The sequence below is a fragment of the Lichenostomus cassidix genome, chromosome 1Aa (assembly GCF_008360975.1).
Source record: "Lichenostomus cassidix isolate B80296 chromosome 1Aa, HeHo_3.0, whole genome shotgun sequence".
NCBI lineage: Eukaryota > Metazoa > Chordata > Aves > Passeriformes > Meliphagidae > Lichenostomus > Lichenostomus cassidix.
In genome coordinates, this window is record NC_139480.1 from 55,557,556 (window position 1) to 55,582,531 (window position 24,976).

At 40.2% G+C, this 24,976-nt stretch overlaps 1 protein-coding gene across 11 annotated transcripts in view; it reads right to left on the minus strand.

The window, feature by feature from the left end:
- The window catches only part of SOX5 (SRY-box transcription factor 5), a 283,017-nt gene that overhangs the window by 43,615 nt on the left and 214,426 nt on the right, over window positions 1–24,976 (minus strand). For 8 of the 11 annotated variants that reach the window (XM_085049155.1, XM_085049154.1, XM_085049153.1 and 5 more), the window contains one exon: window positions 13,117–13,263. The exons of 2 other annotated variants lie outside the window; for them this stretch is intronic. In XM_085049155.1, coding sequence (XP_084905281.1) covers window positions 13,117–13,263 — 147 coding nt within the window. The remainder of the gene's footprint in view (window positions 1–13,116; window positions 13,264–24,976) is intronic. One more of the 11 variants, XM_085049148.1, reaches the window with a different exon arrangement.

The following is a 24,976-nucleotide window of genomic DNA, read 5'->3' on the forward strand; positions in this document are numbered from 1 at the left end:
TTGTCCTGAAATGAGAAGGGTCAATGATGAGTGAAGTGCAGAAAGAGTGAGCCAGTGCAGAAAGAGTGTCCACTTGGGATTCTGGTAGTCTGTACTTCATGCCAAACTTGGGTCCTGCTGTTAGCTTTTTGCATCTAATAATTACTGTTCAGCTGAATTTCTCACACCACTGCTGCACCTGTTTATTTGGTATAATGCTATTAATAAAGTGCTTCAGTAGTCAGAGGCTAAGCAGGAGGAGTGATTTAGGCACAGGTCAGCAGGGACTGATGCAGATACTGCAAACCTGCAGGGGAAGATGGCAACCAATTTTTCACAATTTTAACCATGAAAAACACTTAAGAGAGGATCACAAAATTGTGGGGGAAAGGAAGGGAAAGGATTCTTCCTACAAAGAATGCTTCTCCCAGACTGCCCCCACTGAAATACATGGCAACTAGTAAAGTGCAAGAGGGGAAAAAAATCACTTCCCTGGTGCACCATAGGAATTATTAATTAAGTAGAGCTCATAATTACTCTGACAGCTTTTGCCTTATTTTCCAACTGGGAAGAATAAGGCACAAAGTGGCTAAATGATCTGCCTAATCTCACACAGTGAGTAAACAGCTGAGTCATAAGGAAGAACAGAGCCACTCTTCCTCAGAGCAGTGTTTGGGGTTTCTTTGATAGTTTGATCTGTGGCGATGTATTCTTGAACTTTTGCTGTGTAGAAACTGGAGTGATCTGTGCCTCGGTTAATTTTTTATTTTTTTAAAATCCTTTCTGCATAATTCTGCCCCAATAAAACCCGGAAGGCTAAACTTGCGGAGTTGTGTCCTTAATAATGCCCTCTCCCATCTATAACCAGGCTGTTTAAAAAACAGAAATTGATATTGGGCTGGATTTTGTTGCTGCCTAAACTGAACCTTGAGTCACCACCTTCCAACAAAATAATCCGCAGTAAATGTTACGCAGAATGAACAGCAATAAAAACAACAAAACCTGAAAGGACGGGGAAAGACTTGGAAGGAAATAAAACAAGGACCTGCAAAGCCAAACAGCATTACAAACTGGTACATTTTAAATGAACAACAAGAAAACAGAAGCCACACTGATCAAAGCCTCCCACCTCCTCTCTGTGGTGGATGACACCTTCGCTGGGAGCACACCACCACCTCTAACCCCACACCTGCAAAAGGAATTAATTTCAAAAAGAATACAGACCAAAGCGAACCATATCAAAACAAATTAGCAACAGACCCCTCCTCTTGCTGTGGTCAGGAAGGAGAGGCAGAGATGCTGCATAGTTGCTAAGATTCAGGGGGAAAAAAAGACAAAACAAAATAAAAAAAAAACAAAACAAAAAAAAAAAACCAAAAAAAACCCAAACCCAAAACCCAGCTGTTGAAAACTTTAGAAGAAACAAGTCCAAAGACCTTGAAAGAAAAGAGATTTCAAACAGCTTGGACAACTGGCAGGGGGCTAAGAAATTCCTTTTCAAAAAACACCTGTGCTTTCTCTGACTTTGGATATCTCTATGTAGCCTAGGTAGATTTTTCACTGAGAGAGGCAGCAAGTACAGCCCTAGGAATATGTAGTGCAAAGATAAGGTACACTGTATTTATTTATAGATACACACAACTGTAACAAAAATGTCAAAATATGTTTTGCAACTGTAGATATGACCTGCTTGACAATTTGTTTTTCCAACTAACAGCTTTTCAAAGGGAAACTATCAACACAAAGCTCATCTGTCTTTAATGCTTGCACGCTATTACCAACATCCCAGATCACTAAAATCAAAATGATTTTACAACTCTGTCTTGCTGGATATCTTTACGTTTCGCCTCCTTTTAGCAGCAAGATGAAATCTAATCAGCAGTTACAGAAACTGGAGGGAGTTTAAGGTACTATAGGGAATGTTCAAAGCCGACACATGCTCCTTCATTAAATGCTGCACTCACAGAAAAAATTGTTTAATATATGTTTACTATTTACATTTTTTTAAAAAATTGTTTAATATTATAATTATACCCCATCCGTGATCTCGTATGTGGGGTCAGCTACTTGAGAAAACACCTTTTGTGAATGGCTGGGAATTGTTGCAGTCATGCCTTTTTTTAATTGCTGATTCCTCAGGCCATGCCAAAGAGACTCAGGTTCAGTTCCTGACTTTCCAACAAACCTTCTCTGTGAATTTGAGTGAGTCACTCCTTATCTCACCTTCTGTACGTGGTCACTAACATCTTTGTGAAGTTATCATCAAATCCCACCAAACATAAAATTCCAGTGTTTTGTCCGAGGGCACATGGCTACAGAAAGCAAAGGGCCATGCCTTTGCCTCAGTTCTCTTACAAAATTGGAGAAAATACAACCTTTCACCTATGAAAAGGGTTTATTCTGCAAACTGGGCATACATCAGACATGTTTACGAAACTGCATGGGGACACCACCATGTGCAACCTTTTAAGTTTAGTAAGTACTATTGACCCTACCTATTCTTATTATTATTTTCTGCTGAATGCAGAATACAAACAGAAGAGTGCTGGAGAAGTATTCAACCCCCCCTTGGTGCACAGACTTCAGATCCTATTCCTGATTCACACCAGCAGAAATGAAATCACCATCAGGACCGGTATTGGGGCCAAATTGCTGGCAGGCACAATGAACCACTAATTGCTGGATTCATTAGTAAGACTCATAGTTTGTCCCCATGAGATGCTGAATACTTTCAGCTCCTTTTAAAACCTTGCATCTTAGAAATTACAATTAACAACTGCAAACTAGTATTTTTGTTGCACTGCAGAAACTCAGCAGGAATTTGAAGTCAGATCACAAGAATGCCAAAATTCTATTATGTAAAATTAGGCAGATTTTTATCTACCATTTCCCTGCTAATTCTGGAGAACACGCATGCATCCACACACAATAGCTACTCCATGCTGTTCCCCAAGCCTAAACAATTGGTTAAAATAGTTTTTGTAAAGCTGAAAGAAGACAACTGCCTCACAAAATACTTTTCAAATCCCCCAGTACCACACTGTTAAGACCAACCTATTCTTTTCAGATGTAAAACAAATGTCTATTTAAGAACACATCCAAATGCATTTCCATCACTCAGCCAGAACACTTTCACCTCCCAGAAGCTAACACTGTAAGAGATGGAAAGAGAGACAGAGAGGAGACCTTTAGTCCACCTACTGGCTTCACTAAAGGCAATGAATCCAGTCCTAGCTCATTTCAAGTAGGTTCAACTGTGTCAAAGGTTACCCACGAGCTATTTCTTGATGATTTATAGCTGATGTCTACAGATCTCCTTTTATTTTAATGATGACTTCCATACAGATGTTAAGACATTCTTTGTCTTCACAGAAGTGTATGAGAGGGAAGTTGACATCTTAAAAAAAGAATTTGAAGAGATTGATTTGTTTTTTCTGAACAGGGCCAGCTCTGGGCAGTTTTTCTATCTTATCCAGAAGGGAAAAAAAAAAGGAAAGAAAAAGGAGAAAAAAAAAGCCCCCTTCATCCTTTTCTTCCATATTAAAGCTGCCATGTTTCCGTGACTTATTCTGGGCACAAATCCTAGAGCACTGACTCAACATGCATGTCACCAGTTAATTATCATCAAGACAAGACATTGGGACACTCGGTAAGTGTAAGATAATTTTATCTCTTCACCAGTAACAACATGTATTTATACAGCATTATTTTGCTCTGCTTGATCCCAGAGTGATTTACAAAGTGAGTCCCAAATGATACCATCGTGGGAATCCTTTGGGAATCCTTCCACACAGCACTGAACCACAATCATTTGGGGGTGAGGATCAGCAGCACAGGAAAAGCAGTAGCAGGACACACTGCATCCATTTGAAATTTCAGATATCATGCTGGTAAAACTGCTGGGAGTTGTCCAAATGTGAGATTGTTTTTCACCTCAGCATTAGTCTGTGTGAGTTGAGTGTGCATAAGGCCTGTGTGTATGTATGTGTTGAATTTTCCTGACCCCAGATTTGGTCTGTGCCTTTCCAGAAAATGCTGAAAGCACAGGCCATCCACCCATTTATGACAAACAGTAAGCAAGTAGAGATATATTAATGCATCTCGGAGTTTTAATTGCAGACTCTATTTTCTGTGGACATTTGAAACTAGGATGAGAGTACTCAGAAAAGGAAAGAAGATCATTTCAGAGAAGATTAAGAACATTGAAAATAAGCACAAAAAGGGGTCATTCTGATCTGCAAGCAAAGCAGAAAAAAGACAAGAGTTTAGATTAGCAGAGCTCAAGATTTACCGAGGCAACCAACAAGCTAAATTCAAAATATATTAACTTACAGCTGTAACCTGAAGCCTATACAGCTCTTAGCACAGCCAAAGATAAAAATAATCAGTGACCTGGAATGACTGCTCTCCCTGAGAGAGCTACCTTTGGAAAGAAAGAAATTCACAAGAACCCACACAACAAAAGCACTTTCCAGAATTGCTACATAAGGATGTTTTCTTCCTGATTGTACACTTAACTAAAGCCACTTTACTAATCCTGTCACTGTATTACTCCCTTTTCCGGGACACTGCTTCCCAGCCTTCTCTGGAGCATTCTGGAGACGAATAAATGCACCCCTGAAACTCAACTTCAATGAGTTTTCTGTGCCTGTTTTGCCATGGATAAGTCCTGTTGGGCCGTGTTAGCTGGCAGCGCCGTAACGCGATGTGGCTGAGCCATGACGTGTGATGTCACTGCCTGTCACGTCAGCTCAGAGCCTGCCACAACCTCCTGGCTTCATCTCCCCATCCCCACACAGGCCCCTTGCTTCCCAGCCATGGGCAGGTGCTGCCCCAGCCACCCAGGAAAGCTGGAGGAACACTAATAGCTTATGAAATAACTCAAAAGTTACAATCCGTCTGTAACGTCGTTGAGTCAAAACTGGGAAACTTTCTCTGCGCTGTCTTTCTCTGCATGGTCTTCCCCTCCGTGCACTCCATGTGTCAAGATACTCAGAAATCTTTAATCAAACACTGTTTTCCTAAATTTTTTTTTTACCAGTCCTGGCAATAGCATATCCTTTCTTTAGAACCAGCAGGGAAAAACGCAGCAACTTGAAATGAAACAAACAGAAACTAAACTCATTCATTAGCATGAAAGGTATACATTTGAAGTCCCAGTCTGACAGCACTAATGGATAAAGGCACATGATCAAGACTGTAATTCTAAACTGGTTTCATATGTTAAATCACGTCATATTACATCAAAATCCACAGTGGTTTGTTGCGTCAGCTTGTCTGCCTGAGATGTTCTTTGGATACTCCTGAATGTTCTCTCTGCATTCTACTGAAGCACTTTTACTGGGAGATTCTACAGTAAAAAGCCTAATTCTGCTGTGAAGTATTTATGCCTTAACAGAATTGTCAACATGAAATCTTCTATGATTTGAGACTGAAAATTAATCCCACTTGAATAAAATAGTAACTCATAGATTAATTTTCTCAGCTGCTTCCTAAGCCTTTGAGATACATTTATGCCAATCTCTAAATTCCAGGCATGACAACCTGAAGCTTTTTGTTTAAATGAGATTCTCACATAGTCCGAAGACTGCAGGACCTGGGAAGTTTTTTCTTTTTATAAAATCACAAGGTGTAGCCACAACAGCTTTGAAAAATACGTGTACTCCAGGGGATGCTTTCCACATAATGTCTCTGAATCCCTCTTTTGCAAGAGCTCATTTTACACTGATCAACTCAAACTGCATTCTGTACACGAAACGTGGAGTTCTGAGAAACTTGAGTGAAGTAGTTGCCAAGCACTTCATATAAATCTAAAGTTAATACTAATCTAAAAGAAACTGTCTTGTTGAATTTGAAAATAAAACAGATTTTTCCACTCTGCTGCTAAATTTTGCCTCTCTTCAGCTATCCACAGCTACCAGGGATTAGAGATTAAAATGTTTCAGATTAAAATATTTTTGGAGCTCCCTTGTTACATGATTATCAGTCAGCTGTGGGTACAGGAATACTTACTGAAAAATGTATTTCTTTGCTGCTTAGTTTGAATTGCATTCTGTCAGAACGTGTCAAGAGAAGCTAATTTCAAAGCTAGCATGTAACGTGGATACAAACCACCCTTCTGCAGACAAAACAAGCAGTTTCTGGAAGCTGCCAGACTGATCAGACTAGAATTTGATTTGATCACCTCAGAAATTCCCTTTCTTTGTTGGAAAGGAGTTCTGCATTTGGTAAAAGGTGGCTGAACTGCTGTCCACCCCACAGGCCTGCCAACACAGCCTCTGCACTTTTTTTTTTTTTTACTATTAACAAACACTTAATTAGAAGCTGCAAAAGGGAAGATTTAATTCCTAACATGAAGGTCCTGGGGCCTTTCTAGAAATATCTGGGAGAGTGAGAGTTCTCTGCTCCATTTCAAGCAGTCTCCTAATCCATGGAAAAGGTACATTGCTGCACTACTACCACTTGCACAAGCCTGTGCTCCTGGAATAAACACATCTCCTGATTTAGAGACTCTTAACAGCTCAGAGTCTGGAAAATAAATCTCTGGAATAAAGGATGACCTTTACTTTAATAAGAATTTCATATTCTGAAGGAAACTATAAATTAATCTGATATTGGCATAACTTCCTGGTTTGTTATCTGTATTTAACTTAGACCTAATATTGGTGCCTCATCTTTTCAGTGCTGCTACACACAGCAGGCACCCGCCCAACAGTAAAGAATTACACACTCCAAGGTGAACTTCATGTATTACTCCTCATGGCTGGTTCCCTTTCTTCAGCATAAATACCTTCCTCTAAATATTTTTCAACTCTCCCCATAGACCAAGCCCACCCAAACATAAGGAGTATCAGCAAAAACCACTGCAACCAGAAAAATAAATTTTTTTCTCTTTCATTATGCAGCTCCAGATTGCATGCTCTCCTAAAGCCCTTTTACTGCTATTTTTAGGACTTTGTGGCCAACTGGCAACATCAGCTCAACAGCTCTCTCAGTGGCATTAAAAAAACCCTGACTTTGTGACACTGTTTTCTTATTTGGGACTAATCCAGTCTCTTCTTGATCTTTCTAATTCAAGCTCTTTGATCACACTGAGAGATGGACACTTCTGTCGAAAAGCTTTTGCAAAGTTAACGCTCAGGTATTTCCAAGGCACAGAGCAAAAACCAAATGCCAGATCCCAACACTCCTGAACACTGAGGGATTCTGGAACTGGACCTGGCTTTGGTAAGAGCCTCCTGAAAGTCTCAGTGCCTGCTGGAATACCTTGGTGTTCACTCTGAAGCCAATGATGTGGATCATTTCAGCAATAAAATAGTGAAAACTACTGTCTGCTGCCCACCCCAACAGTTTATTTATTTACATCAGCTGTAGAAGGCTTTAGCAGCAAAGAACAGCAGTGAACTAGTAAGGACACAGTGCTTGTTTTTCACCACTTTGCTTTGCACCTCTCTGTTGCTCCCTGTTTGCCCCTCTCTGTTGTTCCCTGTCTGATTTCTGAGGACCTCTCTTTCAGGAATGCAGCAGTCTTGCTTGATTTGTGTCTCACTTTTGGTTTGTGATCAGAGATTTTGGAGGGTCCCCCCCCCTTTTTGTTATATTTTCTTCTGAGTTTTCATTCTAAAAAGTGCCAGCTGAGGCTGACAAGGGTTGACTGCCTGGAAAGTCTGCTTGTGAGACATGCTCCTGCCAGAGAGACATGATATCAGGAAACAAGAGCCGTGGACAGTTAATCTGAAAAAGCACCCTAGGAGCCCCTCCATGTATCTAATTTATTTTTAGGAAAGCAGAGAGGGGTGTTAGGCCAGCAGAATGCTGCTGCTGTTTAGATACTGCTATTAACATTGCTTTTATTATTTGGAACACATTCTCTGTTTTAGAAATGCACCTTAAGAAGTTCCATTAATACTCATAATTTCACTGGGCTCCACCAAATGGTTTAAAAAGTCATTGCTTATATGCCTACATGTCATATATACAAAGAAGAGCAAGGAAGAGGAAAACAACTTCAAAGATTCCATCACCAACTCCACATTTTACTATTTAGGATCAAAACCACGAGCAGCAAATGAGGAAGACTTCCAGGTAAAGAGATTATTAACTACAAGGACGGACAGGGATACTGAAGGAAGAGCATAGCATAGATGAGGTCTCAGTTTACAGCTCCCTACACATCACTGCATCTGCACTATCAACTTTTCCTTGATTATCTTACAGCTATTTCTGACCTGTCTGATGCACTGGCAAGGGGATTGGGAAATGCAATCACTGAAAAATGTTTTGGATGTACTGATGTATAATATTCTAGTGCTAATTGTTATTCCGGTGCTGAAAAGCTTAATAGATTAATTTAGCAAGGATTTTTTTTTTTTTTTAAATCAGTGGCATATAAGAAATCATGTCCAGTCTGGAAACTCTCAAAAATAGAAGAGCTTGCAAATGCTGGAGATAAAACTTCTGTAAATACAGCCTCAGTGTTTTATCAGGGATGCTGTGTCTTGTATCACTTTAATGCGAACTGCTGTCCTGCACTCTAAAATACCTCAGTACTCTAATGAAAATAAGGATGCCTTATTTTCCTGTTGCTTGGGCAGGCATTCAGCAGCTGCTGAGCTCTCCAACCAATAAAGAGGACAAGGACTGCCTTTAGTTAACGGGGCCTCACATGTGCCAAGGGTCAGTTTCAGATAGGTTCCTCTTCCCTACTCTTCAGGGGTAAGGATTTGGCCCCATCCAACACAATCACGCCCTTTCATCACCTGTACACAGCCACTGGGATATTTTAATTTAGATGGAATACTTTCCTTTAACATGTTCCAAAATGGCAGCTCTGAGGCTACAAGGAATCTGTATGTCCACTTTACAGCCAGGCTTCTGCCATAGTCACAGAGTGATGTAGTAAGTGAGCTGATGCAGCTGTGCATGTAATGGAGACTCATGTTTGCCCCAAGATCTCCCCAGGATAAAATTCTACGTTCTGCACCATCATATGAAAGGGGGAGATGAGAGGAAGAGAGAAAAATACATCCTACTTAACAGGGCTGCTTAAGGTAGTCATCTAAAATGAAGTTCACGTCAACAATTTGCCTGAAGTAGAATCAGAAATATCATACAGATGAGTTTTATGGGCCTTTTTCTTTCTTCTTTCCTTCAGATGTTTCCCTTTTTTTCCCCACTATATTTTTACCCTGACTTAAGAAAGCTTTCCTACTGAAACTAGGTATTCCCATCATCATTCTTGACTGGGATAGGAAAATCCACCACTGGCTCCCCATAGTTTACTTATTTCTCCTAACAACACAGCCTATGGTGTGTCTGAATTAAAATGCCCATTTCCAAAGGCTCTTATTCTTTATCTTCTCCCTGGTCTCACACAGACTTGGTAAGAAACTCAATAGTGACTTGGCTGTAATTCTTCCCTGGATGAGAATGGAGCAAGCCCATCTTGCTATAACCAGGACACAGCCGGTCTGTGCGCCAGCAACTGTGGCACCATCAGCAGACACTCCTCAAAAATGGAAGGAGTTCTTCTCTGGCCATCTTAAGGCCAATCTGTGCAGGCTCTAAAACTTTCAAAGGCCACTTAATTGTTGCCTATGGGTGACATGAAGAAAATTCCATCACAGGTGTTCGCTTTGGTGATCAGATAATGTGAAAATAAAGCACCACCTTTAGTTAAAGATTCAGATCGATATTCCTCTGAATATTGCAGCTGAGGAGAATCTGACTGTGTATATCCAGCTGCTTAGTGCTGTTTCTGGCTTGTCTGAAACACATTTCCTTTCCTTGTCACAGCTCCCAGGTGCTACTGCTGAACAAATAGTAACATCACTGCCAGAAGTATTTGAAAAGAACAAAATAAAATTGATTTGGACAATCTGTGTTCTCTTGTCATTGATGGAGACACAACTGCGAGTCGGGTTAGGACTGAGGTCGCAACAAGGTTAAAAGAAAAGTGCCCAGGAATTCTCTCCTGTCACTTTTCACACTGAATTGCTCCAGATGCTACAGACAATGCACTGTGCTCCACTAAATATGGGGAATCATTTAGCTACATTTACAAGCTACATTGAAAACTCACTCTAGAATTGCTGCACTTGAAAGGTGACATGGAAAGGGCTAGAACATTGCAGCAGGCAGGCACTAGATGCTATATTTATCCATGCCACGTAAAAAGCAAGAAACAAAGGCAGGGATGAACAGGGTTCATCCTGTTTACGAGTGAGGGTGAGGTTGCTGTCCTTACTCAAGTGTGTAAAGCACCTCCTCTGCAGCCAGTGAGGGCTGCAGCTATCAGGTGAGAGTCCTGGTAGCATGGTCATTGTTCAGATAAACATTTTCTCTACAACATTGCTTTTTTTAATCTTGTGGCCCTGTACAAGCAAGAGGCTTGAAGTGAGTCACGAGATGGGCTGGGAGGTTATTCTGCCTAGTCCTTATCTGCACCTCTGCCTGTTCTCTCCTGCTTACTCGGGAGCCACCTTGAACACCCAACAGAGCAGCATGCAAGCATTTACATGATCAAAGGCAAAATGTGCTTAAGACAGACTTTGGAAATCCAGCACAATTTGGCAAACTTCAAAGATAGTTGCCTTTCAAGCGGGTTGTGGAGGAGGCCTTGGTAAATTTGAATGGTATGATTAGCATACCGGCTGTTTTTAAAACTGCTCAAGAAGAAGCTGTGTTAAAATCCATTTCCGCAAGACACACGCGTTTTTCTTTTGGACAGGCTCCACTAGCTCTGTTTCTTAAATCAGTTTTTCTGGCACGGATTTCTCCTTGGAAGAATGTACGACACCAGCTCAGTTTCCTAACCAAAACCTGACAGAATGTGTGCAGCACAGCATAACGGCATCTCCACTTCATGGCTTCCTGAAAGTTACAGCACAGAACCCTCGGAAGTGAATGTGACTGTTCCAGGTCACATCTGCTGAAAGGCCACTAAGATGACAGGAGATGCCAGGGTAGTCTGTCCAGGACAGTGTTCAAACACTGGTGAGGGCCACTGATAAAAGGTTTGCCAGAACAGGAGTTGCCAAGGTCTTAGAGGAGTTTCAGGGATGTTTTCAAGTCTTACTAGATTTAAAGGATGATCCTTGGCAAACTCCCCCTGATGCTTCTCAGCATTTCTAGAGCCAACAGTTGTTCCATCTGCTGCTGAGGCCGACTTTGAAGAATCCTTGCAAAGAGCAGCACACTAACTTTAACACTACACAAGAGAGGGAAAAGCCACAGCTTTTCAGAAGTGACCTAGATGTTTGCCAGTAGCTTGACACACTCTCAGGTAAGGCTGTCTCCTTGTCTCCAAACACTTGAGAGTATTACCAAAGCTGTGCCAGTGTAAACTGTGGGCTGAAAATAGCGATTCAGTAAACAGCATCTATCGAAAGCTTGTCTGAGGCATTAACTAGTCATCTGTGGAGGTCTGATCTACAGTAACAGCAAGAAAGATCACCACAAACTAACTTCAGGAACCAAATTGCTGCTGGGGATTAAAAAAAAAAATTTAAAAAAATGGCTGCGAAATTCAGACAGATATCCCCTGGCAAGAGAAAAAATAAATAAAATAAAAAAAATCAGCAAACACAATAAACTTTTGGAGCTGTTGAACACGAACAAGCTTTGAAATAGCCGAGGAAGATCCACACAGACACAAACAAAGGTGTAAAGTTCCAACACATAAGCTTAGTTTCTGCCATTGTGATAGATTTGCCAGGGTGCTTCCTGAGCCAGGCCATTGCACTATTGTGCAAGCTTTATTCTAATTACTGTAGGCTCGATAAAGGTTTCTTTATCGTTTAGTATTATAAATAATTGTGCTTCCAGGCTGGAGTTCAAAGCTCAGAGCAGCACTCGCACAACAGCTCAGGCAGGTCAGGCGACCTCTCTGCAATTCCCCTCTCTCTGGTGCTGAGGACAGACAAAGTGATATGTCTGTCATACGCCATTACCATTAGAACAGAATCTTGTTCTTTTATTACAACTGAACTCCGTCGGATTTCTCAGCAGGAATGCTAAGTGAAATCAATGTCTTGGATTTCCAGGCTGAGCTTGGAGGTCACAGCCACTCTATCATTTCTCAGCATTATCCCTTCTCTTTCTCTTGCGCTCTCCTGGAGCCTCCAACTGGCACACAGCAGATTGAAAACAGCATGCAGCACAGGGCTTACACTGCACAATTTCACAGCCTTTTGGAGCCCCCTTCCTTTCCTTTTGGCCCACTTTTTTAGTTTATTTTTTCCCCCACTTTGCAAAATAAGTTTTTTTTCTCTCCTGCGGAACTGCAAGCCAAAGGCACTGGAACACCTAAAAATATGAAAAAGCAATAAAACACAGGAGAGAACAGAGCTGATCTTGACAGCTGCCAGTTAAAAATGGTTATGCTCAATGTCACCAGCAGATATGGCAGGCCTTATAATCCTGCAATTACCACAAAATACACACTGCGCCCCTTAGATCTCATCAGAAATTCTCCTGCTGCATAAGAGAACCAAAAACAACATCAAGATTTTAAGTGTAGGAGATCTCACAAGCTGCCAGCCACACACAAAACCCCCTTGTAAAATGCACAAACTTGCTAACCAAACACTTTTAAAAAACCCCAAAACCCAGAAGCCAACAAGCTACCATCAGGGACTGCACAACTTTGTGATTTCTTGTTCTAAGAGAAGATGCCAAGCCAAGGAAAAACTACAGGAAGTCAGAAAGTCTACACTAAGGAGAAAAAAGACAGCCTAGACCCAGAGCTTGATTCATCAACACGGCAGCTTCTGATTTCAAGCCATGTCTTTTATTCTTTGGACATGTATCTCACTGAGCTGACAATGGTATTATTTATTTGTCTGGTTATTTTTAATCTGTGCCGCTTTACTGTTAGGGTAAAAATAAGACAGTACTGTCAATTCAAAGAATCTCTCCTAACGTGATAAAGGACATGGACATCATGCTAGAGGACACTAACAAAAAGGAAGGACACATTTTATCAAGCTCTTGCTGTCACCTAAATAAGACTGCTTTCTCCCTGCATTTCTTAGCTAAATTCTTCCCAGTGGTTCTGCAACAATATCCTCCCCTTTCAGGAAGCCATGCTGGGAACAAAGCTGCCAGCAGCTGGGAGGCACAGGCCTGGTACAGTACCTTGCTTTTGGGTGGAGGGCTGTTTGTGCTCTTGTCTGTGTGGATGCTGGTAGGGGACACGGCAGCACCAAGGTTCCCCTGGGGAATGCCAGGAATCTTGCCTCCCGGAGACACTTGCATCGCAGCAAGTTGGGCAGCATACAACTGCTGGAAAAACAGAACAAAAAAAAAAAAATTGGGGTGGGGGGAAGACAGGAGAGATATCATCAATAAATGAGTAATCTTCCCAAAACTTCTACTGCAGATGATATATTTTCCTTCCAATGGGTATTTTTTACTTAGCACATGTACGTTTCAAGACATGAATTGTCATCTTCGCTTTTGTGACTCATTCCTCTGGGGATGAATGAGAGACGTCACCATGAGAAGTGTCCCAGCTTCCCTGTGTCTTTAGGGATTCAAAACAGGGAACTGAGGCTAATCCTCGTGGTTTGCCTGAGCTACTGGACAATCTTTCCTTTCCTGAGATGACACAGGCACAAAAGCATTTCCACCAGCAATATGCATCGACCCACGTTAAACTCATATGCTGTTTGGAATGAGAGTCTCCGTGCTACCATTTTATGTTTCTTTATTTTATTTGCAGTGTCATCTGTGTTTTCCCAGGCTGTAAGGTGTTTGGGACTGGGAATGTCCAAGTTTTATTCAGTAGTTACTGTGCGAGTCCACTCTCAGTCGGGTTGTGGGGAAGCACTAGAGTCAATATAAATATACACATATCAATGGTAAAGTACTGTCCATTAACTATTATAAGCCCCAATTAATTGTAAGAACCCTTTCTGTCATAGATGCAATGCAGACACAGAGTGGAAATGTTTTGTGTAAGGCACTTTAAACATATACTTTATTATTAACATGTGAATACTCATAATCACAGTCATCTGTTTAAAGTTAAGCAAAGCAATAAGAGTTTAAGGGACAGAGGTCAAAAGCAGTTAGAAAGTAGGCAAACTGTGAGTGCCTGGAAGCTCCCCGACCTCCAAATAAAACATGGAGAAAATAAACATGGTGGACAGGAGAAGCAACAACTGTTGATGCTTTGTGAGCAGGGAGGAACTCCCATGGCAGGAACCTAAGAGAGCAGGGATGTCCTAACAAAGGCTTTCCCTCCTCAGCCCCAGCAACCTTGCTCAGGACACACACTGTGCATGACTAGTGCTGTGCAGTACATGTGGAACACTGAGGAAACATACTCTGCCTGCAGGTGCTAGCAGAGCTTCTGAGATGCAGTATGACAAGGGAAAACATGCAGAAACACAGAACTGGATGTGAAAAAAAATGGGTGACTTCGATATGGCTAAGTCTAAGAAGTCTTGTCAGCAGTGCTCAGGTGTTTTGCTGTTGTTTCTCAGTTAATTTTATATGCTGATAGAAGAACAAAGGTCAGGGTGGAGGGCACAAAGAAATGTGGCCAACACAAACCAGCAAGTCTGAAAGAGGAAAATGAGGATTCATTACATGATTATTCCACATGGAGCTGTGCAAAAGGTGCAGAGACACTGCTAATGTGAGTTCACAGTACACAAGCCCTTAACTTGACCGAATTGGCAAAACTTCCTGCTCTGAATCTTGGACAGCCCTGGGCATCATCCTGCTATTCCCTGTACAAACTCTTCCCTTTGATGGTGCACACTCCCAGTCCTTTCACACAGTTAAAAGTAGCCCACTGCTCTTTTAAGTGTAATCAGTCACCAAGTTCTTACTTATTTCTTTTTCACTCCATTCTTTTCAGACTCTGTTATTTTCAGGTTTAAATCCTTTTTGTTTCTTTTCTCTGCTTGGGTTACTTCTGGATCCTTACTTTTCTGTACTTCTTAATCACCAATTTATCCATCCCACTCCGTTCAGTCTCTCTCTCTTTCCCTATCACCCATTCATTCATCTCCTCTCTTCTTGCCTTTTCCTCAAATGTATTTATTCATTTATTCAGTGTGTTACCCCCAGCAAGTCTGAGCCAACTAGATGCAAATCAACTACAGATAAAAGTCATCAAAAACAATCCAGCCCCAAATAAGTCACAGATTCAAATACATGTATTTATCAGCTGAAGCTCATATCCATTCATTCTTTCAAAAGAAGCCCAAATTCAGCAGGGAGAAAGGAACAAGGTCTCTGTGAACTAGGGAAGAACTACAGCAGGCAGTTCAAGGAAAACCAAGCCAGCATTATGTATGAATTAATATATCAGAGGGGCAATGGTTGTTTAAGAAATAGGATACATGACTAGGGAGCAGCTCAAACATAATGAGACTCTGGAGGTGACAGAGCAGTTCTAGGGAAAGCTTTTCCTTTTTCCTTTTGCTCCCTGGCAAAAAAAAAAAAAAAGACAAAACAAATGTAGGCAACTATTGTTGGGAAAAACAGTATTTTTTCCCAGCAAAACATATTGTTGGGAAAAAGACAAAAGAAAGTCAAATGGCCATTAGGCAGGAAAGGTTCAAGCTTGCTGCTAACCTATAGATTAGATATCAGAGAACATGTCTAGTTCACATGTAAGGGTAAAATAACACAGTTGGGACACTTGGGACACTTGGCAGTCCTGAGCCCCCTGGAGATCCCTGACAGGCCATACAGGGCCTGCTGAGGGCTGAGCTTTACAGAAATCTCTGTCCGGGGAAGACTTTTCCACGTGAATCTTTATCCACAGATGGAATCGCAAGAACTAAACAACATGAAACATGCACAGCACAGTGTCCAAGAACCTGCACACCTTCCAGAGGTCTCTGGGCAAAGGCTGCATGGTGGTTCCTCCTCACAGCAGTGCCATCAGCCACCTTCTGACAATGCATGCAAAGACTAAATGAAGCCCCAGGAATGAATTTTCCTACACAACAACCCAGGAGCAAGCCCTATTTTCAGGTGAAGAATAGAATCTTTGGAATTTCAAATGTATGCCTTACTCTCACTTCAGGGACAGACACACCAGTAACCTGGAAGCAGGGGTGAAAGAAAATCTATAAAGCCTTCATTCATGCTTTGTAAAACCTTCTGTCCTGTTATCAGAATCAACATCTCTCCTCTATTTGATTTATTTTGAGAATTAAAACCAAACATTAAATAAAATTTTGTGAGAGGTCCCTTGTTAGAGTTCTCTCTTAAAAGTCGCTGTCTGCAACACAAACCAACTATTCTACAGAAAAAGCAGTATCAGGCCCAGCTCTAAGATGGAAAGCATGAGTTTATGAAATTACAAGAGCCTGAAACCTGTTTAACCAATTAGATTGAACCATATCTCCCCCCCATTTCAAAAAATGCACAGAAATACACAACATGCAGCACATTTTGTAGACTTTCATGATTCTTCAGCTTTTGCATTATTGAATTTGTCTATTCACATTTAGATGTTTCAGGACATGATGATCTTTAGCTTGTACCCAAGGAAAGAGCAATGGTGTGACCAAGTGCTGTGAAACAAGATGGCTAAATGACAATAATTTGGTCATTCATTTCACAGACAAACTAATCTCCAACAAAAGAACATTTCCACCTCTGCTTCCCTACTGGCTTCAGATTTTGGAACAGTTTATGAATAGATCTCTGCAGAAATATTCAACCATCCTATAAAATATATCCTTATATCCTATGCAGTAGTGAACCCAAGACCTCAAAAAGAGCAAGGAAAATGATGTTATTCTGTGAGTACATTCGGTTTAAGTCTCTCAGTTTTTACCCCCAACAGAGACTGGCTAAGCCATTTCCACCACCATCAGCTAACCTAAAGACTCAATGCCAAATTCTAGCACTCCAGGAGGTAACTGTGCTGCACCTCATACAGGACTTTTAATCTATAGGGTCTTGGCTGGTTTATTGTGACCAAGGCATTCAGTTGCAATCAGTGAAGCACCACTGCTTTAGGCAGGTTTATTTTTGCTATACATAACAAATAAGGATAATATTCTGAATTTAAAAAGATAGATAATAGTTCTTCAGGAAGGCAGAACTGGGCTTCTGAAAAAAGCAATTAAAAAGTAACATCTATTGTTTGTTTATAACTAAATGACTATGTTTCAGCTCCCCTGCCCATGTGCAATATTGCATGCCTTGTTAATGTTTTCCCATTAACCTCCTATGAAAATCTGTATGGAAGCAAAATCATCAGAACAAAAGCATGATATGATACACTTTAAAATGAGCAGGTGGTATCATTAATTTTTTAATGTTGCCCCTCTGTTCTTAAGGTATTAAACAAAAAATCCCCCTTCTCTCTAGGTCACCACCTAAACCATTTAAAATTCTTCCAATATATTAGGCAGAAACATTCAGCTGAACTCTCCAAATGGACTAGTTGTAAGAGCTCTTGGCTTGATGACTCTGTAGTACATCAACAGCAAAGCCTTAAGGTTAGGCCAGCTTTGAAAACTTTCCCCTTGAGCATTGTTGTTACATGTTAACAATGCTCATTACTGCTCGGAGGGTACACTAAAAATGAATTCTTGTTCTATTAATACAGAAAATGAGAATGAGATTTAATAGCAATTTTAAAAAGGGTTGAACAAAGTGCTAGCAATTACACAGGCAGAAAAGTTGATTCAAGCACCTATAGGCATTTGGATTACAGTATTATCTCTTATTAAAATATTTTTATTAGTGAACAGTGGAGATTAAGAGCTGTTATTAAAAAAAACACCGAGAGAGACAGGTGATACTGGGAACTGAATCAGTTACTGCAATAATTTTTTTTCTGATAAAGCAGTTTTTCAGTGAATGACACACAGTGATGAATTTACAAACCACTGCCTGAGTGTTGGAACTGTTGACTGATCCAACACTTTAATTTCTTTGTCATTCTGAGACCCATCATTAAAAATATACACATGAATAGCCTTGTTCTTTGGTTTTTTGCATAATCTGGGGGGGAAAATGGTATAAAATGAGACTCTCTCAGAATACATGAATTTCATTTTTCTTTACCTCAAAATTTATGCTTTTATAAGGCATGAAAACTTTGATTAAGGCAAAAAGAATTAATTTTGAATCTGTTCAGGTGATTTTTCTAATGAAAAGAAAAAGGACATGAGGAATTAGAAAGAAAAAGGAATCCACTGAAAAATTTGACATATATCCTACTGTAAGACAGGTTTTTAAAAGTACTCGCAATATAGATAAAAAGCTACAGAAATTAGAATTAAAGCTGCACTCATTAGTGATTGGTAGCAATGCTCACTAGATATTCTACAAAAAAAGTTCCTCATTAACATATTTGAAAGGTAGAAATGCCAGATTTTAATCTTTTCTCTGTCTGGATTTCCATCAAAGATTGTTAGTCAAACATTTCAAAGGAACACACTGATTTGTACATTCAAACTTCAGCAAAGGCTTTAAAGTGCCCCTTGTTTGCATCAACTGGGAGATATTCAGAAAACAAAGATAATATTTGAACATGAAGACAATAAGCTCCTTCAAAATCTTGCCCAAAAAACCCACTGCAAGGTGAATTTGCTAGCTTTCACTTTGGGATAATTTCAGATAATAACAAAAGAGTTCAAAATCCTGAGATGATGTCCTCGAAGCATTTTGGTTTCCTTTGGAGTTTATTTTATTTTGTTTTGTTCCACAGAATTCTGAGCAGAGTTGGAGAATTATTACTGTTCTACCACCTCCCATTTGCCTTTATCACAGCCAGTTGCCACCAGAAACTGCAGAGACTCTCTGTGGCAGAGGACCTTGTCTGGACTAATGTTTCTTTTATTTACCAAGCAAAAAATAGCAAGCTGGATGAATTCACCCCAAAATTGTGGACCACACAGAGAACAGAGAAGATGTTGAAAAGCTGCACTGCTCCTTCCCATGGCCACAAAACCCAGCTAACCTCCTTTAAAAACTCCCATCCTGGCTATGCTCTGCATTTAGCCTACAGGAAGAAGACAGGTAAGTAAACCACACATCAAGGAACAATAACAAATATTAGAAAGTAAGGACTGAGCTAATTAACAGATAAATAGTACTCTGCTTTTAATCAGAGAGCATTGGTGACACTTGGAGGAACGGCCTAGAGAAATTTTGACTCATGGTGTTTCAGTCAAGACCAGATGTGTTTTATGAAGATGAACTTTAAACAGCGTTTATTGTGCCCAATAATATTTCACATCTTGTTTTGTCAGACTAGACAATCTAATAGTCTCTCTAGCCTTAAAAAAACCCCTGAGACTTAGAAGGAAACATTAAGAAAAACAAGTTCTCATTAGAAAAACTGTGAAGCATTCACAAACAGAACAAGGCTTCATTTATACACTTCTTGCAAGCAAGTTACAGGCACAGCCTTGTAACCACCATCTCTCTCATATTAGAAAAACACCACTTTTAGAATCAGCAACCACAAGTCTCCATAAAATATGCCTCTGGTAGCTGATCTCTAGGGTTGCAGGCCTGCAGCCCTTATTCCTGAGAATAATCCCACTGTAGTGAGCAGGCCTGCTTTGCCTGTGCCAGGATGAATGCAGCATTTCTTTTCTCATTTGGAACTTCCAAGGTATGACCAACTGGGGATCCTTGGCATCCAGCAGCAAGGCTGGAGTCCAGGTCACTGAAAAACTGAATGAGCTTTAAGTTTAGTTCTGAAGTAAGAAAGACTTCCACTGCAGTGCATCCAAAACAATGCCTGCTTTGCTTGCAGAACAGTGACAGTGGATAAAGTAAAACATGTAGGCACAATTTATGGTAGCTCTGAGTTTTCCTAGAAACTGATGTAATTTTGATGGATAGGACACACATTTTAACTAAAGTACAACTCTGTCTGTATTTATAGCAGCTTCTATGGGAAAGACACTTACTACAACACCCTCCAATGTGAAGAGATGCAGTGTTCCTTGAAAAGCAGTCTTTAATTCTGCCAGAGGATATTGCTGTTTGACCATTAGCAAGGTGAGAAGCAGCACCACGACATATCTGACTGCTCCTGGTGACACAGGAAGGCTGTAGGAAGCTCCTGATTAGAGCCTAGACCTCATGGCTCCTTTGTCCCATGCCTTAACAAGAAGACAATCCTTCTACAGGATGTAACTGCAGGAACTTATCAATAGACACTTCCTATCAGAGGCTAATAAGATCTGTTAGTTTCTGTGATAAAAAATCATTGCAAACTGTGTGTTTAAGATTGCCTGCTCTTTACAAGTGAAGAGATTTTAACTGGAAAACTGCCCAAGTGGCCTACATATTCATACATACCATGTTCACACCATATGACAGTAATTGAAATAGAGTGACTATATGGAATGCATATTGGAGAGGAAATTTGATAGTGCCTTCTGGAAAAAGCTTGTTGGATGAAATGTTGCAGATAAACAGTGTCCCCTTCGAGGAAAGTAATTAATATCGTACATATTTTAAAATACTAAAAAAAAATAATTAAGCTGGCAAGAATTTATTCCTATAGTTTGTTGTGTAGTACCAGAATATAATGTATTCTTTCTGCCACTACTATTAATTATTTTTATGCCACTGGAACCTCTTATGTTAGAAAAAATGGCACAAGACTTTCTTTAAAGTAAAGACATACTTTGGCCAGCATATTTTTATGGATCACACAGTAAAATGGGCAGTGGCAATGCAGAGGACTGACAAACAACAGGCATGTGCAACTTAAGAAGGGCATTTGTTTTGTAAGCTGCATTGCCTTTATCACCAACTATTCCATAATGCAGAATAGAGCTGACTATTCTGTAATGAAGATGAAGTGTTTGGATGAAGGTTCCACATGGAGACTGCTGTTCCAGGGCAGCTTTGGCAAATTAGAAGCTCCAAGTCAGTAAAGTGGCCCAGGCATTTTGTTCCATAGGAAAAAACTCACTGCTGCCTTTTTGTTTACCACAAGTATGCTTCCCAAGAGCTTTATTTATATATATATATGTATATATATATATATATATATCTCCAGATTTCTGGCAACTAGCTCAGAGCACCTGACTTCAGTAAGAATAATTTCTCATTTGAGAGACCAAAATTCTATGAGTGGCCGTTTGACAAATACTTATTTTATATTGCATTGCTTCACTTGACTGGTACTGTATATATATAATCATTCACTGTTATCCATTAAGTGACCAGAGGAGTTAACAAGCAAGCACTGCCAGCAGAATTACTGTAAATAAGGTTCTATATATTTCAGATTGCCGAGCTATAATTAAGGCATTTCACTATTTTACACACATTTCCTTAAGCAACTCTTTCTCCAGTTTTTATTTATAGATTTTCTGTTTGCATTTTAAGTTGTTGTATTCAACAGGGAATTAAGTCAGGGAAACTCTGTGCCTGCTTTAGGACTGATACTGAATTAATTACTTCAAATCTGAATACTCGTTTCTCCTGAAGTTAAGTGCAAAGCTTGTAGTAGAAAGATTAAGGTCAACTGCATTTCTTATTTTGAGAACATGTATTTGCTGACTTGATATAGTATCAGGTTCTTATATCTTGATGATTCTAAGATTCCTTGATGACTTTTCCTTCTTCTTCTTCAGGCATAAAGTAGTGAAGTAAGTATTCTGCAGTACCTGTGGACCACAGCACTCAGCCTGCTCTAGAAACTCTTTCTTGATAAGAAGTGAGTACTAAAACACTAAAGTCTCTCTTTAAAGGTAGTAAGCAGATAATAATCACCTACCAGAAGCATGAAGGCCACATTGCCAAATTATAGTTTGTGGCAGGGGACAAGAAACAGATGTAAAAACTTACATTTGGATATTTTTTGCCCCCCTAGAGTTGTATCTTCCTTTGTTAACTCTGATATCAAACAGTCAAATGAGAAACATTTCCTTTCCAGTCTGTTTCCCTCTTAACATTAGGAGTATTTTTGAACCTGCAGTATCATGCCATTGTATCCGTTGTCCTTGGAGGGATAAATCAACATTGTTCCTCACTTACCTGACACATACAGAAGCTCAGTGACATCTCCTCAGCTCACTCAAAACTTAATTTGCTCTTTGAACTGAGTTATATGACGTGGTCAAAGGGTCTGGATAAAGGTGCAGGAGGTGGAGAGTGACAAACTCTCAATTTCCCTCTCATGTAATTTTTGTTCTTGTTCATTGCTTTACAATCTCCTTCCACAAGTCCTCAAGAAAGCTGACAAGTCCTACATCATCCTGTGAGATCCTGTTGCGAAGTTGTGGTATCAGTACAGGGCACCATTGTCCTCCCCAGCAGCACACTGTGATCCCTTTTCATAAAAGCAGAGTATTTTACAAGAACTGAGGAAAGCTCCAGCTCACATGTACCTTTCCTTTGGCTTTAACCTACACAGAATCCCCTCTTCTAAAACAGAGTGGGTTTGTTCTAGGTATTATTAAAGACAAGACTTGCAGAAAAAGTCAATCAAACTTATTAGACCTCTGGGAAACTGTAATTCCAATCCCTGGCAAAGAAACTGTCCCAACTTTGAACTAGAAAATTTTGATCTTCACTGTATCAGAGCAAATCTATATACAAAACCAGAAACCCGCTGAGTTTCACTCTGGTCAGACTTCTCCTAATGTTCTCAACAGGGAAGCCTTATCAAGTTTAAATTCATGGGAGTGTCTACTTTCAGATTAGCCCCATTGCTAGAAGCTGGATAACCTGGATAACCTGGATTCTTAAAAACACAAATGCCTGTTTGTTTCATTGGGATGCTGGACCTTAGGAGAGGACACGCTGCAAAGGGGAGATGTTAGACGATGTAGAAGGGAGTGCCATTATTTGAAAGCAAAATTGCTGAGAGAGCAGAAAGAACTCAATGTCATTGTTTTGGGGTTTGCTTCAATATAGAGAAGTCCCCCTTTAACAAAATGAAAGAACAGGAACAACTCAATAGCTGTTCAATCTTTTTATTCTTTGATTTTATGATAAAATGGGTGTGGTCTGTAAAACTCCCCCTCCAATGGAGCCCATAAAACTCCAGAGAGCCTGAAACCTCTGTGAAGCTTTGGCAAACTTCTCAGGAAATAACATAAGAAACTGTTTTCTGGTTCATCTCACTATTTCCATGCTTACACTGATGTAATGGGAAGAGTGACACTTTGCATATTCCATTAGGACACATACAGAAGTTCAATCCTTAATTCTTAGAGACTTTGTTCCCCCAAAGTGGTCTCTGAAAACATCTCAAATCCCTCAGAATTCAGTTTCTGACTGCAAGAAAGCACAGACAGTAGAGTCCAGTGGCACTGCACAGCCAGACTGCAACCCATGCACAAAAAGCCTGGAACTCACACCAATATTCCTCTTTTGGCATATGCAGTACTTGGGGTTTGAGGAGCTCTAGGCACAGTAACATGACTGAGGGTCAAAGGGAATTACATCTTTAAATTTCATGTCCCTCTCACCCAAGCACAAGAAAAGCTAAGAGATGAACTTTGGAACTTTACATGGCTCAGCAATCCGTATGGATAACCAGGAACTGCTGGAGCCTCATGTTCCCACATCAAGTGGAACTTTGTCCTTACCATCAATCTGACCAAGGGAAATGCAACCTTCTCCACATTACTCTTGCCATCCTGATGTAATCTGTTAAATTCCAGACTATTCCAGTTTATCTGGGTTACCCTATGGAAGTGCTCACTCTCTACTTTTTCTCTTCAGCATTTTACTCTGCAGACTAGACAGGCTGAATGCAGAAATACATCCCTTTGAATTCAGGTTATTGAGACAAAAGGGATGTCTTCCATTGGCAACAGGGCTGCAACCTCTAATTCATATCTTGAATTCCACATAGCCACAACTAGTCACTACATTAACACTGATTAAACAGTAACAAGATCTATAATCTGTTAGTACATCAGATCCATCCCTGGCTATTTATTAAAGTTGGTTTCCACAACTTTTTTTGAGGCCTGAGTAAATTGGAAAAGAAAAAAAAAAAGAAAAAGAAAGAAAAGAAAAAAGACACAGAACTCCTGAGTGAAAACAGTACTTTTTGAAAATTGTCCCCTTCACACCAATTTTAGTATGGAATTTTTTGTAATATAAAGATGGATCTGCTTGTACAAAACCACAAAATACTGAAATTACTGTGCATTCTTAGGAGACATTTCTCAATTGTTAATAATATGGCTGGGTTACAAAAAGACCTAATTCGTATCTTTAAACTGTTCATCTGGAAATTTGGATTAGGAGGAAAAACCCCAGCAATTTATGTGTTTTAGAAGGCAGTATCAAAACACTAAACTCTCTTCAATCCAAAAAAAGAGCCAAAATTGATGTAAAAGCAAATTTTAAATTGCTTCTGGCCGAGTAGTTGTCTGCAACGTAGAAGGGGTGAGAGCACCAAAGAGTTTGCAATGGAAACACCAAGAACCTTTTACTGTAGTCACACTAACAAGAGCTGCTATCATGAAGTAATAACATTATCCAGAAATCTTTGTTCATTACCTCACTCCCAATGCCATCTCATTTCACTGGAGTTACTTGGGTCTGATGATGGGGTTAACGAGCGAGGAGGTGTTTGAGTGGGTGTGAATTAGGGGCGCTGCTAAAATAGAAGCTATTTTAACAGTTCTGTGTTTAATATAGTCTGGAGCTCAGTAATTTCTTTTTTCAGGTAAAATACTCACGCGTTCCAAGGCTAACAGTGACTTTGGCAAAGCACAGATAATACCTAGACTCACTCGTATTGCACTGAGTATTACAGAGGAACTCATGCTTCTATTCCTTTTCTACCTCCATCATTCTGCCCACAAGTCTAACATAGCTGGAATGCTAGTGCTTCGATTTCCTGTGTTCAGAGATTTTCCTCAAAACTTGGATATTTTCAGCGACCACGACAGAAAGCATCGCTGATAGCTGCTCTCCCCCACCCCTGCACTCCACAAGCCATCCTCACAGCAATCCATTACAATATGTTCTAACATCTGCCTCCTCAGATGATGTACGACCTATTTGATTGACCCTT